This window comes from Accipiter gentilis, chromosome Z (assembly GCF_929443795.1).
Source record: "Accipiter gentilis chromosome Z, bAccGen1.1, whole genome shotgun sequence".
NCBI classification, from domain to species: domain Eukaryota; kingdom Metazoa; phylum Chordata; class Aves; order Accipitriformes; family Accipitridae; genus Astur; species Astur gentilis.
The window spans coordinates 52857271-52875745 of NC_064919.1; the positions used below are offsets into that span (position 1 = coordinate 52857271).

Below are 18475 nucleotides of genomic sequence, written 5' to 3' on the forward strand. Positions count from 1 at the left end.
AAAGAAAGCCTGGTTGGAGGAGAAAAGAAGCAACTTCAGTGAGGCAATTTAATTTAGTTTCTTAGAAAGGTTGTGCAGTTACAAATAAAACAAAGCTTTCATTCAACAGTTATCATCTCAAGATCTTAAAACTGAAATTCAGCACTGATTAATAGATTTCCTATTTGTGCTAATTTCCCATTGTGCTGATACAATTTAGAAGCAGGATAAGAAATTAATGTAATTCCTTTGGAAACAACCAAAGCCACAGCCACAGCCTTTGAATATACATTTGCTGATGTGTTTATGTCATCTGCATTAGTGATGCCTCTCTTCTTACAGATTTTCTGTTTCAAAAAGAAAGACAAACTATCCCCTTTTTCTTTATGGTCCTTTGCTTCACAAGAATAAAAGAAGAGAAAGGAGGAAGAAGAGGATTAAAAAAACCCATCAAACTCCAAAGCTTTCCCATTTGTCCTATGTGGAAAAGTAAAGAAAGATGGAGAAGAAATACATCAAGTGTATGCAAGTTGCACAGTTTACACAGTCTCATTCTAGACATACTTGACTACATATTTATGACAGTTTATATGTCTGGCCTCCTGCCTGTGTGACACAAATATATCTGCATTCAGTAATCCCCCCAGAGAGAGATCTCAGATCTGAAGAATCATCTTATTAGCCTTAAACAAGTCCAAGTATTTCTGTGGGCAACAACATTTGAGACAAGAAATGATTTCTGAAATTGGATTTTAACCTTGTAACTTTAGTGAGAAGTATTATTCATAACCACAATTGTCTAAAAAAAGAAAAATCATGTCTCCTAATAAATACTTTATTTACATGCACAGTTAATAACATTCTATTTTAACATGGTGCTATATCTTCAGATAGGTAAATTCTTCAGGTCCAAAATTCAACCATTTGCCAAAACCAAAGAAATCACAATATATACTTTTCCAGTGACAGCAACAATGAACAGTTCCGTGTAGAAGATACAGTAGTAAAATTAATCCTAGTGTTAACCACCCCCTTTCTCTTCTGAAAAAGTCTCAGAAGGTTTCTGTTGACACCAGTTTTATTGCTCTATTATGTCTATAATGAAATATTATTGTATTTCCCTACAGAAACTATGCAGCATGAAGGGAAATGCTGGCTAGGAAACCACATCCAAATGACAAAAATTACTTGAAAAGCAGACTTACCAATTGTAAGCTCTCACTTTCATGAAGACAAGCTGTTTGGAGCTTGGACTTTAGGGCTGCACCATGAAGCTGATGAGATGCTGCTTCTCTCACTAACATGTCAATTCTGGAACTTGCAAGTTGGTAGATATCCATAAAACTTTTAATCATGGCCTTTAAAAAATATAATAAATCATCAGTGCCAGGCAGGCTATACATAAATGCCAAGTAGCATACATCCAAATTCATTACAGAAGACCCAACTTTTATTAATCAGAGAAATCAAAGGTTGGAAGCCAGGCAAAATTTCAGACTCAGGACTTAAACATTAAAAAGGTCTAACATGGGATTTTGTATTCCTTCTAAAAATCTTAATAGCACTGAAGAAAAGCAAAAGACTATGCATCCTAATCAGAAGATGTTGATGAGCTGTTTTCAAACATGCAGTACTGCATTGAGCAGCTGATACCATTTTTCATTGTATTTAAATATAAGATTCGGTGCAAGTTCAATTTCTGTTTACAAAGAATCACTACACAGTTTCAGGTAAATGTTCATTCTTTCAAAATCAGTTGAGTTACTAATCCTCCCACTCTGCTTTAAAAGAAAAATTAATTTGGCAGAAACAAAAGAAACACAGTAAACCTACAGACCTCTGAAGGTAAATAATCTGATTACAATATAGCTGGGAAAATATAATTGTTTTCATGTATACAGTGGAAGAATGTCCCAACCGTGTAATATTGATCAGACTGATAATAAAGTTAGCAGCACGAGAGAGTACAAATGATTTGGCAGTACTGGTAACTTTATACGTACCCTAAATAGTGTAACACTGTTGAGATTATTGGTCTTCTTTACAACTGGTTAATCACATTTTATAAGTTATAGTTTTCCCTTCTGAAATGACCTCTAGCGAGTTTCTACTGTAAGAACTATTACAGATAATATGAAATTGGCCTTTGGAATGTAAGCCTGTGGTATAGGCAAAAATAAATTTAATACCACAAACAGGCATTCACACAGATTTTTACTGTTTTCCTCTCTTTGTTCTCAAACACACTACTGCTTTTCAGAATAAAAGTTAACATAGCTGAAATCAATGAAGTTACTTCATAGCCAAATGTAGAAAACAGCAGTGGCAAATTAACACCATCATATCTTTTCTCATCAGAAAGAATATCCAAAATGGTTTACACACTATGGTGTTAGTCCTAAAAGTGTATTCACATAGCTCTGTAAGACTGCCACTGTCAGCTCTGATCCCGCTTTTAAAATTTTTCATCCACATTCAACATGACTAAAATGCTGCAGCTCTTCACAAACAATACCAAACAAGAATGTGGATATATCTCACATCCCATATAAAAAACTGCCTGAGAGTCTTCATATGGCAACTGCCCACATGTTAAAAATTAGACATATGTTGAAATAGGTCTATGGGCTGGGCCTGTGACTCATAAACAGAGATTACACTGATGTGTCATAACAAGCTGTGTCTCAAATCTCACAGAAAAAAAAATAATCTTATGTATTCCTTTGATTACTTCTGACATGATATTTAAAGGTATCACTGAACTAGAATGCATAGACAATTCCTTACCTTCTTCCTTTTACCTCTGCTACCACAAAGCTAGTGAAGTCACTAACTTACACAGCTTCATCCTACATCTCCAGAGCCACTCTAAGTCCACGCAGTTATCTGAAACAGCAGTTATCGATTCCTTGCTGCTCAACTCAGCTATTTCATTTGTTGTCTTGTTTAATGAGTTTGAAAATTTTCTGTCTTTTATTTTCAGACACGGCAATATTTTTTCTAAGATACCTAGATTTTTTTTTTAGTCCAGAAAGAAACCATTTCTCAGCTATTGACGATTCATTATTGATGTGGAAGGTAGCACTCGTAGGTACATGCTCATTTCAGTATATCCCAACTTCCTAGCAAAGATTCAGGGTCAGCTTAGATTTCTCTCACTCAGGACCAGGTTAGGGAAAACAATATTTTTGTGTCTTCCAGCAGGTGATGTGGAATCCTTGATAATGAGTATGCAGAACATTTATTCTAAATGCCATCTGGAGGAAGACAAATATTTTGGGTTTTCAGACATGCCGTTGGAAGGCATTCATTTACATATGATTTTATGTATGTAACTCATGTCAGTCACAGATGAGTCATGGATCTGTTTTCCATAATACAGAAGTTCCACTTCATAGAAAGTTTGATACATGTGGAATGGGCATAAAAACTGGTCACTTGCATGTTGTAAGATCTGTCACATAATGATTAAACACATCTCTAAAGGAGTTCAGAACTTTAATTTAGATCCCTATTTGCATGTTACAAATTCAACTGCAGATCTGGAAATTTCTTCACGATCAACAAAGTCTGTTGACAGAATTCCAGAGAAGGCACATCTAGTTCTGCAGAATTTTTTTTCTCTCCTGCTAAGGAGTGTTTTCTTCTGTTTTTAAGTACACATAGCAATAAGATGTATACATAGTTTTTAAGTGTACATAGCAGTAAGATACTTCAGCAACACTTCTGATTAATTTTTATATCATAAAATTTGGCATTCATAGACATCTGCAGGATCTGCATTTAAGTGAGCAATTTTGGTTTTAAATGTGCTGGTAATACTGTGACATGCAAACTGAGAACAGAACATGAAACAATAAAAATTTGTCTTCCGTTACAAATAAAAATGTTTTAAAAATACACACCAGAAAACGACTACTGTTGAGAAAGGCCAGATGTAGTGATCCCTGAACATTACAGGAACCAATATTACTGCAGCTCAGACCACTTTAAAAGCTAAAACCTTTTCAGACAGATGAGTATTATAGGAAACTTAGTGGGGAGAAGACTTAACCAAGGAGGCCACAGCGATAGCAGAGCTGAAGAATACTAGTTTTAAATGTTACTGGGTCTAGATGTCCCTGCTTGAGCAGGGGGCTTGGACCAGATGACCTCCAGAGGTCCCTTCCAACCTCAACTAGCCTGTAATTCAGCAATTACAAAGTCCTCCTAAGGATGAAACACGATGCAAGTTAATAATGGTTGAAATTTACATAGGACTGTCAATTTTAAGAGCAGAAGTTGTAAATAATTACTCTGCATTAATCAAAGAAAAAGAGGAATTAATCAGATAGCTGAATGGCTTTTTTCAGTGACCTCTTCCTTTTCCTTTTACTCCACACAATGCCTTATTTTATAGAGGATTTCACTATTATTTAAAGTTCTACATCATGTGCTACTGATATGGCAGAAGCAAACTATAATGGTAGGTGTTTTCAATGTCAAAAGTGTCTTCAATGTGAGAGAAGATCCACGCTCCAACACTATGTCAAGATGTAGGCAGCTTCATGAAAACAGATGCATGACTTTCCCAGATAACTGGCTGTAACTCACAGGTTAAAAATATATTTGTAAGGTTGGCATGGAGAAAGGATGCTTTTATGTGGAAGGTGCTGGACTAGGCACTAAATTTGCAAGAGTACCCAGGACCCATTTTCAAATATAACTTTCAGTGGGCAAGTTATTTTAAACCAAAGTACTTCTAAGGATCTTTTTAAATGGGTATTTATACATTTAAAACAGTATCCCCATCAATTCAAAGCAAATCAGAAAATTTTGAAAAATTCACTTAAGTGCTATTCACATGACAAAGGAACAAAGTATTTTACATTTCAGACCCTTATTTATGTATAAAATGGGACTCTGAAGATTCTGAGCATTGGTTACCTGGCCATTTTTCCTGCCTCCTCAGCTTGTAAAAACAAGGCCAGAAGACAGGAGCATCGCAAAACCATGTATGTGCATAGCCATTTACCAATGCTCTGATACCCTGAATATACATAGATAAAACACAATTAGATAAAAGAAAACATATATAAAATTTAACAAAAAGGAAACATGTTTTGTTTTAAGTTAAATTAACTAATGAGGTTTATTTCAAAACAGCCATAAGGAAGAAGGTCCTTATGACCTGTTCAAAATCGTTTCATCTGTAATACAAGGGTACAGAAATAATAAATTTACGTCTTTTACAAATAAAAGTTTCTGGCTTAATCTACAGGTTGGTGAAGCTGAGAAACCTGAGTTGAGAGTAAAAATGAGACAAACTTTTTATAAACTACAAACCAGTGAACTGCAGAGCAAAATAGCAGAATTTAAGTTGTGCTTTCTTTCTCCAGATTAATCTTTAAAAGGACTAAGAATGCTTAACATTAGAGACAGTCCTTCAAAGGACATGTAAAAACATTTTTTTCTAATATTCTCTCGTTGTACTTTTGAATAACCAATCATTTCCTTGTTTGGTACACCATTTCTAGAACCAGTGATTTTAAGGTGCACAGTGCTATAGATGCTTTGGAACCGCTTTTGTATGTATTACTGGCTATATATTTACAAGACTAGAAGGCTCCAATCTTCAGTGAAAAATGGGTAATACCAACAACTTACACAACAAACTTTAAGGAATATGAAACACAAAAAGAAAAGAAACCTTTTTTTAAAAATTAATTTATGAAACTCAAAGGTTACTCAAAATTCAGCTGTTCTCAATTCAGTTATAGCAGAAACATATGGCAAGAAATATACAGATCAGCATATGCAAATTACCAGAAGACCTCTCATCAAAGTTTTAATGTATTTATTATACATTATAAAACCGGCATTTTTAATTCCAAATTAAATCACTGCACATGTTGTCTCCCTTGCCCTCAGTGCTTGACTAATGAGAACAAACACAGTTCAAAATAATTTTTATTTGGATTATGAATTATAAATAATTGTGAATGGAAGTTTCCATTTAAAGTTTTAGACTATTCTGAAGTTACAAATAAAATACCAGTGATTAAGAATCAGTTTGTTTATTTTTATACCCGTTTTATACCATTAACTCAGGATCTTATTGGGCCTGCTATTATCATAGAAGTGTATCTCCTGTTTAGAAGGAACAAAACTAAAGGAAGGAGACCTTATGTGAAATGATACTTATTAAAAGGTATCAAACAGACTAACAGCCTGGTAATATAAGCATTAAGTTTGTAACATCAGATGCAGCAGCCAGAATAACAAGACCATCTACTTTACACACTGTGCTTTAAAAAAAAAAAAAAAAAAAAGTATAAAAAAATCAAAATTAACATTTGACTGTTAGGTTCTCCCTTCAGGAAATTCTTCAACTAAAAAGAATGTTAGCAGGTAGTAAATTTACCTAAGGGCAACATATACAAAAAGATGAAAAAGAACAAGAGACGGAATAATGAATGGACTTCAGAAGAATGAAAGATTAACTCTAGTATAGCAAAGTGCTTAGATGAGAATCTGAAAAGACTGAGAATTTCATTTATGGTACAGAATTTGGCTGAAGTGCAGTTCAGGCAAAAGCGACTGGTGTGAAAACAAAACTCCACAGAGTGGAGTTCTGCATGCTTAATGGATAACCTATAGAATGCCTGTTATTACTGCCTTGCTTCAAACTGACATAAATAAGATTAGTTAAAATGAGTCCAGAAAACCAGAAGCAAGATCTCAGGATACTTATTATAGATTTGAGAGCTATATTTGGGGAAAAAAGGATTAAAATTAATTTCCTCCATACATTTTAGCATTTGATAAACCCATTCTGGCTGCCTTGACCCATAGTCCAAAATGTCTAGTGGCATCAGTGGAGGATGTAAATAGAGCAACTTCTCAGGCATCAGAAAAAAAACCCCTCAAGGGAAACAGCATTCAGCAAAATTGCACTTTTGCAGCTGTTTGGCACTTCTTTAATGATCTACTCTCCTTGTATCTCATTTCGACACTAAACTTTTTGTTGGGTTCCACTCAAGCGTGGCATGCACAATTTAAATGTGCCAAAAAGCAGGTCAGTTCTGTTACAACTTTTTTTTTTTTTTTTTTTCCCAACGAAAGCTGACTCAGTGCCACACACGGGGCCTAACTCTATCCCCTTCGCTTCAATAACAATTACTTTACCCTGTAGGTCTCAGAGGATAGCCCAAGGGAATGAAGCTCTAAATAAAAGGCCAGATTCTCTGCAAGAGGTAATGACATGACTTCCTACAATAAAATTGAAAAGGGAGCATTGAAATTGACAGAGACTGAAGAGAAAGTGCTTCTACTGGAAACCACAGTGGATGGGCATAACAACAATTGCCATGAAAATTATTACAAAGTGTAAGAGTTTAAAAAATAACTTTGATCTTCTAGAAACTGATAAATTAAGACCAATGTGTTTGTTGGTATGATCAAGTAGTAGAAAGCATCCTGAGAATTTTATAGCAAAGGAGCTACCCGCAGCCTTGACTACTCAGAAATGTCTCCGGACCATGCAAGCAAATTACCACTTAACAAAATTAAAGAAATGCAGATTTTTATAGGCCAATAATGTTACATGCAAAGACCATTCTCAATGTCTGTTGCACAAAGTCAAGCATACCTGCATGCAAAATGTAAAGGAAAAACAATCACTGCCTTGAAGAACTTGGACTTTAAGCTACAGCTATGGGGAAAATGCTACCAATACATTGTACCCCTTCCCATCTTCTTACACAGTCTTGATACAAACAGAACATTTCAGTCTGTCAGGAAGGAACAGAATTTTCAAGTAAATGGTTTTGGCGAGGAAGAAATGGAAACTGAAAGAAGTTTCAGGCTGGTACCCTTCCTTCAACTTTCTCTTGCAGTGTATATTCTAGACAGGGATGAATGAAAGAGGGACAGGTAGTCACTGAATATAAAGTCCACATTAAAGTGCCTCAGCTGTGAGCATGAAAATCTGCTTTAAGTGAGCACAATAATTACCACTGATGAGAGGAACTAAACAGCAGCAGCCACAACGGAAAAGTCAGGATGCAGTTTTATTTTAGAAAGTGGCAGTGTCCCATCCATCACACATTCAGTCTTGAGGAGAAATGAGGGTAAAACTTCTCAACAAAACCCAGGTGAAATGTCAAGTGAAAGTACAAGTTGCCTTTATCTGGATGATGTTGCTTTTGGTCTATTGGAGTGACACCTTGGCAAAAAAGATGTACAAAAGCTGAAGTAAAGAATTCTGTTTTCCCAATCAAATTCATAGGAGTAAAATCAATTTTTAAAAGCATATTCCTTCTTATTTTCAAGGGACTCCTACATATGGATAGGATATCCTATATAAGCAAACCAATTTTTACAAATAGGTGTTACCTAAACACTAAGTCTTAACTGTCTGAAATCTAATGGATTAATTATGGATGTATGCGTAACAGAACAATTTAAGGAGGAGAGAGGAGCAGACTTTAATCTATCAAGCTACTAAATAGGAAAATCTGAAGCAACTGCACATGGAAGGTAAATGTGAGATCTGAAAAACTCTTCTGTTCTTCTGAAATGCTGTCCACAAATTAACCAACATAAGTAACTTAACTATTTGCCAACATAGTAGAAACAATGCGTCTACTAAAAATTAAAATACAGTTTTTCATTGGTTTTAAAGAGTAGCCTATTAACTAAGACCAATTTCGATTACTTTTAGTAAAGAAATATGCTTTACAGTCACATAGATGCCACTGAGACTTCTATTAATCTTTTTAGAAACTCATGAAAAAATACCAATTTAATTTTAACCTGTGTAGAAAAAGTCTGCCACTGACTCCAACAGAAGAAAATTATCACCCCACAAAATCTGGGTTCAGGATAGACATTTCTTTAAATATTTTGACTAGAGCTATGAAGGGATATAGATTATTCCTTTCTGGCCACAAGAAGCAGCTTTTCAATTTTAGATTAAAACATTTTCAAACTGAATTAGATAAAATATTTTACATATGCTTAAAGGGAGGAAATGTGTCCATTTTGTATTTTCCGTGCAAAAAGATAAAGACAATCTATGTTGTAGTTGCCATTTATTAGGAGAGACAAAGTTCCCTTCTGGCAGGTTTAGTTGATATGACAACTGCGATTATGTGGCTTATCTATAAACAATCATTACTAAGTCGTAATCTTCGTATCAGATTTTAGGTGAATACTCAAGTCTAATGGAGCCCAGGGGCTAGGAAACTGCACAAAGTTTTGTGATATAGTTACTTCATTTCCTTTGCGTTTCTTATGAAGTGTTCATGGTAGCACTGCATTTTAATTCAACATAAATATTTCATCCTACATAAAGTAACATTTTGTAGTATTGTAATGAAACCCTGAAGTATACCTGTTAGGTTGGATAGCAACCCAATTTTTTCATTTTGGCTTCTCACCGAACATCAGTTATGCGCACAAATTCATGATGCCAGCACAGGAAAAAGCACCAGTCAGTCTCTACAGAGAAAGTAATGATATAGAAAAGCTGAACTGCATTCCTCAGGTAAATGGACACACCCTTAATCTAATATTCACTGCCACATATAGGATGGACAGGTATTCTGCCTTCATTCTGCCTAAATTCAAATGTTAGTGAGCTAACTAGTCTGCTTCATACATTCTTGAATGTTATCAAAATTTGTATTTAAAAATCCCAACATTCAAATGGCTAGATTTCCAATCAGACTTGCTTTCAAGATGTGATTTATGTCATGAAAACGTTTATTAGAAATTCCAGGGACAACAGTTCTTGTTCCAAAATCTGAAGAGTCAAAGGAAATTTAAAGACCACAGTATACCTACTACTGACCTGCCCAATGAGCATAAACATTAGCATCCCTCTTTCCAAAGCAAAAGTCAGAGAATATTGTCAACGTCTGCCAAAAGTGGTACTGACACTGAGCTTGACAATTTGCTATCCTTAAGCTTAGTATGAAATAAATAAAATATTTTCCTCCTAAAGTTTGCTTTTAACCATCATAATCTGAGAAAGAAGAATGAATAAAATGATCCCTGTCATCTCTGAATATCTAGTTCTACTAACAATGGATGAGGAAAACCCTTGCTGGGAAGAACTGATTCTGTTTGTCTATCTTTTTGCCATTTGTTATATAGATGGCAGATTACCTCAACTCAGAAAGGTATAAATCCCAATCAACACATGCTAAAAACTGGTGAATGAGTGAGACTCCACTTCACTGAGGTCTGGGCCTCTTCTATGCAAGAGGTCAACAAGCTAAGTAAGAAAGCTGTTCACCTGAAACAGCTTGAAAAACAAAGAGAAGACGACACTAACTTTTCTGTTGGCAGAGCTCTGATTGTCCTCATTCAGACCAACAATTCAAGGATGTATTGTTACCTGATGAGCTTTTTTAGATAATATTTTGGAAGACATTGATTTTCTGCTTTGTCTTCAGCAAATGCACCAAGTGCCTTTTCATTAAATGGAAACATCATCAGATTGCAGAATAGGGTTTGAATTATTAGGTTGGGAACCTGGCAAGTAAGGAACAGGCTGTTATGGTCTATTCCCCTGTCTAGCCAACAGTCAACAATTAGATCCAATTCCTTAGAAGCATAAAGATAAAGTAACTTTCTGAATTCTGTTTATAAAACTGGATGCTTATAGCAACACTGAAAGGAGAAAACTAAGGAGGATAGGCACTGGTGAGATGAGTTTGCCCAGACAGCATAAAGTATTCTTCAACTATAGGATCAGAAGTAAAATACCGCATATCATAGGGTATCCTAATTAGATTGAGAAAGCCCTTTTTAGTCTTTCTTTTTTACTGGATTTGGTAATGACTGCAGGCACTGCAACATTATGTGTTTGAGTGGTGACCTTAATGGTGGATCAACAAAAGCATCTGGTTCTTATCCAAGCATCCCAGGCTATCCTAACTTATAAACACCATAGAAGACAGCATTTTCCAAACTATGTCTAATGTTAATCAGTTACTACTTCCTTATCCATTTTTCAGAGCTGGACCACTACTTGCAGTTAGGTCATTTATGAGCAATTGTGTGTATGGATGTTGGTAACACAGAGAAATCGCTTCCAGAGCTTACCAAATCTAGAAACTATAGATGATTTCTACTGTTCTTCACCTTCTTGTAGCTCAGAAATGAGTAACCTGAAAAGAAACAACTACCAATGGAATGGCAGAGAATGGGAGATGATTTTGACAGACAATGCCAAAGCATGACTAGTATAAAGAAGGTAAACTAAGAATATGTATTAACGTATTAATATTAAATGAAGTAGAAGAAACCATTTTCGAAACATAGAAAATAGTTTTTCAGAAAGCACGTAGTTAAGCTGAAAAAGCCCTTTCCACAAGTCATGTGAACGCTTAACTTTACATGGGTTCAAAAAGCAATGGGACAATTAATGGCTGTTGAATACAAAAATATGAATTTTGTTTCAGGAGGTCCTTGAACTAAAATGGTGGAAGCTGTGAGAAATTCTGGAGACATTTTAGTCCTGTTTCTTATACTCTTTTCTTTTTTTTACTGTCCCCAGTCCAACCTGTTTTTAAGCAGGGACAAACAGATTTACTGCTATTCTATGTGCCCTCTAGGCATTAAATGTTTACTCAGTCCCACAGTATTATTTCCCAACGGAGTAAAATTTGCAGCAAGTCTCATATGGAATAAATGCAGCACAAATCAAGCATCTAGGATAGTGACCTTTGCCAAGGTACAGACAAACATCACATTTTGACACGTAGGAGATTTGCTGCTCAGAACTCAGTCCTGTGATCTTTGCAAGCACTTGTAAAAACTTCAGAATTTAAACTTCAATTTTTAATCTTTAGCTTGTACAATATTAAAGTAATCTATAAAAAACGTTACCCCTTTAAGAATGGGAAACTGGATGGAGATAACATCTGGCACTATATGCAGTAGAAACGGCATGATGCTTTGCTCTCTAACCTCTCCCTTTAGTATTTGTCTATTATGATACTATCAGGAAGAGGGAGACCTACAAATGGCTTCTGGTACTGGAGAAGAACACACAATCTGCCTCTGAACAGAGAGAAGCGAGAACTAAAATGTAGCCTTCAGGCATTAAATGAGCATTCTAAGTTTGTCCCACAGATAGAACGGGTAGCTGTTTCCTCCTGATCTTTACTTTAGAACTGCACTTTTGTCAGTGAAGTCATGATGTGGAAGCAATCCAAAGGAATCTAAGTTCTATCAAGATTCCAGCAGGATAAACAAATGGTGGTCTTTCCATGGATATTATCCTTTTAAAAGCCATGAAAGACTCAATCCTTTGCAGGTATGCTTGCCAACATGCAGGCTGTGTATCCCTATTATTCAGGTTTACAAAACAGTTCCACATTCCCCCGTTTTCCATTACTTTAGCACCCTCCAGCCCTCTCCATTTTCTCCCCACCCCCTAATTCCTTTTTTTGCTTCTAATGGGAAGAGACCATAATGAGGGAAAAGACCATAATGAAGGGAGAGTTAAAGAAGACTATAATGAAATTGGGTACTGCAGTGGACAAGTATTCCTTAAAAATGAGTGTCCTATTTCAAGCATATTTGTCCTGGAACACCTACAGCAATAGACCTATCAATCCTAAGAATTTATGCTTTTCACAGTCCCATATAAGTATTGGAACTCGTGACCTTAGGATTCTAGTGCACCTAACACTAGAACATCAATCAATTCAGTAACTGAAAAATCAAGACAACAGCTTCAAAGTAGTTCATTATGATTCCTGCAAGATAACAATGTAAAAAAGAAAATTCCCAGGTTAACAACATATGTGAATTTATAAGCCACAATTTACAACCCCACCCCCAAAAAACCCCAAACCCCAAATTAATTAGTGGCAAATCAATCGAATTTGGTAAAAAACAGGTTAACTTTTAATCCTTTCAAAACTTGTCCTCTTTGAATTTCACTTCAGTGGTATACCAGCTGGCATGCTGTCCTGGTCTAGTTCTTCAGTATAGGACAACTGTGGAATTAACAGAACAGCCTGGTTTTTTATACCTAGTTTTATATTCTGAAAGATTTACTGTGTTTTTTGTTAATCCTTAAGTTGCATATTCATTGCTATATTTTCGTCTAACTGCTGTCACTTACATTGTCATGCAGAAGGGCAAAGCAGGGTCAGTTTATGTAAGCGGCATCAATCTGAAAAACTTCATCAGTCTTTATTTCAAGGCATTATGCAAAGAAAGCTGACATTAAGAGAGCCTTAACTGACAGCAAATGAAATCAATCAGCAAATCACTAAGCCATAATAAACTCACTCAAGTTGTAGATAACCCTTCCTCTTCCAGGTCTTTAAGTACAAGGCCTACCAAATGCGGTATCTGGGCAGAAATATCTCCCTTGATTCCATTACAAAATTCTTGCACTTATATACTGCATTATTTAATAATTTTTTCTTGCTCTGTAAGCTATCAGTAAGAATAACAGATAGACATATGTTTTATAATAATGGAATACTAAGCAGTTAAGTGAAAAAAGACTAAACAGAAGATTCAGCATTTGAAGAAGTTTCTTTTTTTAGTTTACATGTAATTAAGAATAGAATATTGTTTGGTTCTGTTTCTGGTACTAAGATATTTGTGTAATAAAGTCTATTGCCTTATTAAATCCTATTGCTCAGATTCACTTGCTCAGCATTTCTTCTTAGTTTTCAAAATTAAAAGAACCAGTACAAAAGAAGTAAGACTCCAGACAATTCCTAATCTTTCATGGTATTCATTTAATGAATTCATTTTGTAACCCATATGTCTATCAACAGTTTAACAGCTATGCTTCTGAATGGGTTTATCTGTGTTACAACAGTACACACTGCAGACAATATCAAACAATACAACCACATCCAAGCTACGCAGTGGTTACCTGGTAAAATTACTCCTTTTCTGACGATAGTGCACACAGATAATCCCATGCAGTTCTGAATGATAGGATTTCTGAAGTAAGAAAAATTGCCTAAAAAATAAGGTGCTGCGAAAACAGTATTTGTTATTTTCTGTTATTGAACAATGCTTTATTTTTGTAGTTACAGCTTTCAGGAGTCTGCCCTCATTCACTGAGGCAGCTTTGGGCACATATTGAGATCACCATGTCTCTAGAGTAATTTTTCTCATGAAAGAATAGTGACTAGAAGTCAATAAAAATGCTTCTTGTTGGGTCCTTATGCTATAAGATGCAGCAACCTGGTAACCAACTGGAAGAAAAACCCATCCCAGGATTAGAAGCAGAAGCAAAACTAAATAAATAAATTTAGTGAATTAAGATCATATTTTACACAGTTCTTATAGAGCTTCCCTGTGTATCAGCAGAGGTAATTTATAAGAGATTACCCACATGTAACAGTTATAAATGTATGAAAAAGTCTAAGTGAACAAAGGCAGATAGTTACATGATTGCTTGACAAGGTCAAGAAAGAAAATTTTCCATTAAGAAAGGTTACTGAAAGGTTAAATGATTATATACTAACTTCAGCATTCAAGATAATCAGCAGCAGATCTTAACTGAAAAGTTTTTACAAAACTAACAATGTGTATGAAAGAGGCTAGACAAGAGTTAGTAGTTTCAAAGGCATAAAGAGACAGCTTTCAGTAATTGATTAATTGGTGATTACAGATACTGACTTTGATATTTATGGTCCCACAGTGCCAAAGACTTAACAGGGTTAGGGTGCAATCAGTGTACCAGCTAACTACAAAGCCTTCTGAGAAGGGTTCTTCATATAGTCTCTCTTCATTTATTAGAATGAAGAAAGGCAAGGGAAGAAACAAAAAAGTGAAAGGGTGGCTAAGAAAGCGAGGGAAAGAGGCTAATGATGGGGGGGGGGGGGGGGGGGGGGGGCGAATGAGGAAAAGAGAGAGCAATAAAAAGCCCATAGAGGACAGGGAAGAAAAGACTGCTAAAAGAAATGCTGTGAGAAGGAGAGTAAGTTGGGAACACAGTCAACCTTCAGAAAGGAGAAAGGATGTGAAATTCAAATTACACAAGGCAAATTTTCAGTATCACTGGCATTTTGAAGATGCCTCACTTTTTATGTTTTAAATTGTGTTTTGCTAACACACATTAATGTTATGTTTTAAGGGAATTATAGTTAAATTATGCTAAAATGTCTTTAAGTATTTATCATCATGATACGTCTGATCTGGAGATATGATTCCAGATACCAGCTGAACACATTCAAGGAGATTAAATTAGAGTTCTTCATGTTATATCTCTTCAAACTGGTTATTCAGATTTTACTTAGTTGTTAATTATTGTTTCTCAAGCCCTGCACCAACTTTATTTTTCACAAATTGAAGTTTGCAAAAGGTCAGGGTTGCAAGAGGTATCAACCCTCTCTAATGAGTTTAAAACACTTACTTATTTATGAGTATTTCAACTCAAGGTGCAAGTGCAAAGTATCATTAGATTAATAATCACTTCTGTCTTTAAAAGGTATATTGGAAGGCAGGATCATGGTCAGTCCAGAAGCACTAGCTAGGAAATCAGTCCTTTTGGAGAGGAGAATAAAAGAGGGAGAGGGCAGCCCAGGTGCTGTTGATAGCAGCCGCTGAACTCCTGGAGACCCAGTTTTACCCAACAAGAAGCAGCAGTACAAATTCCAGAGAAGGCAGTATTCTGGCCGCTGTAATGAAATGGATAGTTCCTTCTGTGGGTAAAATGGTGGAAGTAAAAAGAAAACACTATAAGTGTGTGCATGTTGGGTGCATGTATATATATAAAATGCACTATTAAAACTCTCTTTAAAAGGTTTCTCCTTTCTGAAGTATTAAGAGAAAAAAACCACAATTATATGTTCTTTTAACAGCCATGCCATTAAAAAAACAAAGTGAAAGGCTCCAAAACAGAAGTACAAGATTTGAAATACTAATAATTCAGTTTTCAAGCAGCTACTCCACTATTAGTTCATCCCATTAAGTCCTCATACCAGAAGTGATTTATGTTTGAAAGACTTGCCCTATGCAGAGGATAAAATCTGATGACAGAATTATAATGTTACCTTTGAAATCACTTGCTTTCTCAATTTGATAAGAACATTGTTATTGACAAGTAAACAAAGGAATGACAAAGTGTTTATTATTTTGAGAAAAATTATCAGGAGAATTATGCATATCTTTTACCTTCTAATCTATCAAGCATAAAACTAAAATTAATGAACAAGTGAAAACAAACACAAATTAAGAAGCTTCTAACACTTTAAACTACATATATGTTTGCCCAATTAATTAGAAAAAGTGGACCTACAACACAAACAGATAATGCATGACTAAATCATACATGAATACGTAATTTACATAAAATAAATGGTAAGAACCTACTCCTTCAAAAATTTATAATCATTATATGGTAACACTGAAGATATATCAGTACTTGACTGTATTACTATTACTACTATAAGCCTTTATGCTATAACTGCACTTTTCATTTCAGATTACCTTAAAACACCTGAGAAACACAAAGAAGTACATATAAATCCCATGTGGACTTCCTAAACCTGCATGAACAGATGCACACATGCTGAAGACAGAGACAGAGGAAGAGCAGGACAGAGGGAGCACAAGGCGGGGTGCGGTAGGGGGGGAGGCAGAGAGAGAGGAAGAGGGGCAGAAGCAGAGGGACAGTGGGGACAAAAAGACAGAGAGAGAGACAGAGCAAGCGAGACAGACCAGAGTGGGAAAGACAGGCACAGAGAGCGGGAGAGAGGGGCAGAGACTGAGAGAGAGAGCGAGGCAGAGTGGCAGGCAGAGATGAACCGAGAGAAAGCACAAGCGTACAGCAGAGAGAGCAGGCACGGCAGGGAGAGGGAGAGGGAGAGCAGCAGAGAATGCGTGCTCGTGCAGCAGTGTGCACACAGCAGCAAGCAAGCGTGCAGCAGAGAGTGCACATGCAGTGCAGAGTGTGCACGCAGGACACGGGGAGAGACAATGCGCAGTGGAGAACGAGAGTGTGTGGCACACAGAGACAAAAAGAGGGAGACAGACACAGACAGATGAGACAAAGTGAAAACTTACCCATCTGAAACCCACCTGGAGGAGAAAAAGTACACCACAAGTGTATAGTACCTTTCAAAATTAAGGAAGAGCTTAGTAATGAAAAACATAGGTCTACCTACTCAAGTCCCTGGTTATAACAAACTAAAATTTTCTTAATATGCAAGGGATTTCCAACAGTCTGGTCAATCTTACATCTCAGGTGAAGGGCAGCACACAAAGAAATGCATTCTCCTAAGACCTATAAATACTGACAGATACATGTATGTGTACCCCTTTTACAGCAGAAGCCTGCCTATAGTCTCATCCTCACACCTGCTTTTTCATACAGTACATAAACACATTAAATATGCACATCCTCATTAAAGTCACTCACAAAACTTGCCCATTTGGATTCCCTAATTCATATAAATCCTGTAAAACAGCAACACAAGTTCATCTGTGAATATCAGTTCTCTTCCAAACCAACATCCAGATGTAACATCACACCCTTTAGCAACCAGATACTAGAGGAGGAAGAGACCCACCATGCCAAATACTGACCAAAAGTCAAAAATAGGGCCAATTAATAAAATATGCAAATGGAGGCTTTGAAGACAGAGGTCAAGGTAGTTCCCATGACACAGAAAATTATTACTCTTTCCCTAACTGTACATCTGCAGGCAGCTACTAGTGGCTGGCTGATCACACAGCTGTATGCATGTCTTTCGGACACAGAGTGGATGTGATTCTGACAACCACAGCTAGTTTCTTGTTGCCACTTTTTTTCACTGACACTGCCTGAATAAATCTGTTACTTCTGTGTATAGGAACACCTGGGACATTGTCCATAAAATCAGTGTTCCTCTGCTATGTTTAAACAGCTCCTGCACCTCCTGTAAAACCAACCTGCAACAGTAGATACAGAGCATAACCTAGGTATGCAAGGCAAAGCCACTGATTTGTATGTTGTTAGCCTTTCCCTGTTTGGGAATCAAGCACTTATACACGAAGTATACATTACACATCCTATTGCTATTGCAAAGCTAGTCTGAGGTAAGTAAATTTGCTTCAAGAAGTTTCTTTCATACCAGTTCTTACCCTTCCGCATCTCCAAATAGAAGATATTTATTATGAGAGCATACCAATGCTTAATTTTTTTATACATGAACATTTAAACCTTATCTGATTTATTGGGGGAATTTATGCATTGTTTTTTAGATCAAATTGCTTGCCATGAGTATTAATTACATATTTGATGTAAAAGTACTGGAGACAATTCAGAAGGAATCTCTGAATGACCACTTTTTCTGTCAGCCAATAACCTCTTTCAGAAGAGAGAGTTAAGAGAACGTTATCCTCTTCCTAAAGGAGTAGCACAACTCAATTTTGTATTTTATGAAGAGTTGATAACCTTTACTGGTTAACTTAAATAGTCATCTGCCAAGCAAGACTACTACAATTAGGAATTACATGTTATTTCAGATGCTCCTTTTCA

At 36.0% G+C, this 18475-nt stretch overlaps 1 protein-coding gene across 4 annotated transcripts in view; it reads right to left on the minus strand.

Moving 5' to 3' along the window:
* Positions 1-18475, minus strand: part of CCDC171 (coiled-coil domain containing 171) — a 153328-nt gene that overhangs the window by 20588 nt on the left and 114265 nt on the right. For 2 of the 4 annotated variants that reach the window (XM_049795856.1, XM_049795853.1), the window contains 2 exons: positions 17020-17034; positions 1185-1337 (listed from right to left, as the gene is read on the minus strand). In XM_049795856.1, the coding sequence (XP_049651813.1) occupies positions 1185-1337; positions 17020-17034 (168 nt within the window). The remainder of the gene's footprint in view (positions 1-1184; positions 1338-17019; positions 17035-18475) is intronic. The other 2 variants (XM_049795855.1, XM_049795854.1) reach the window with 1 other exon arrangement.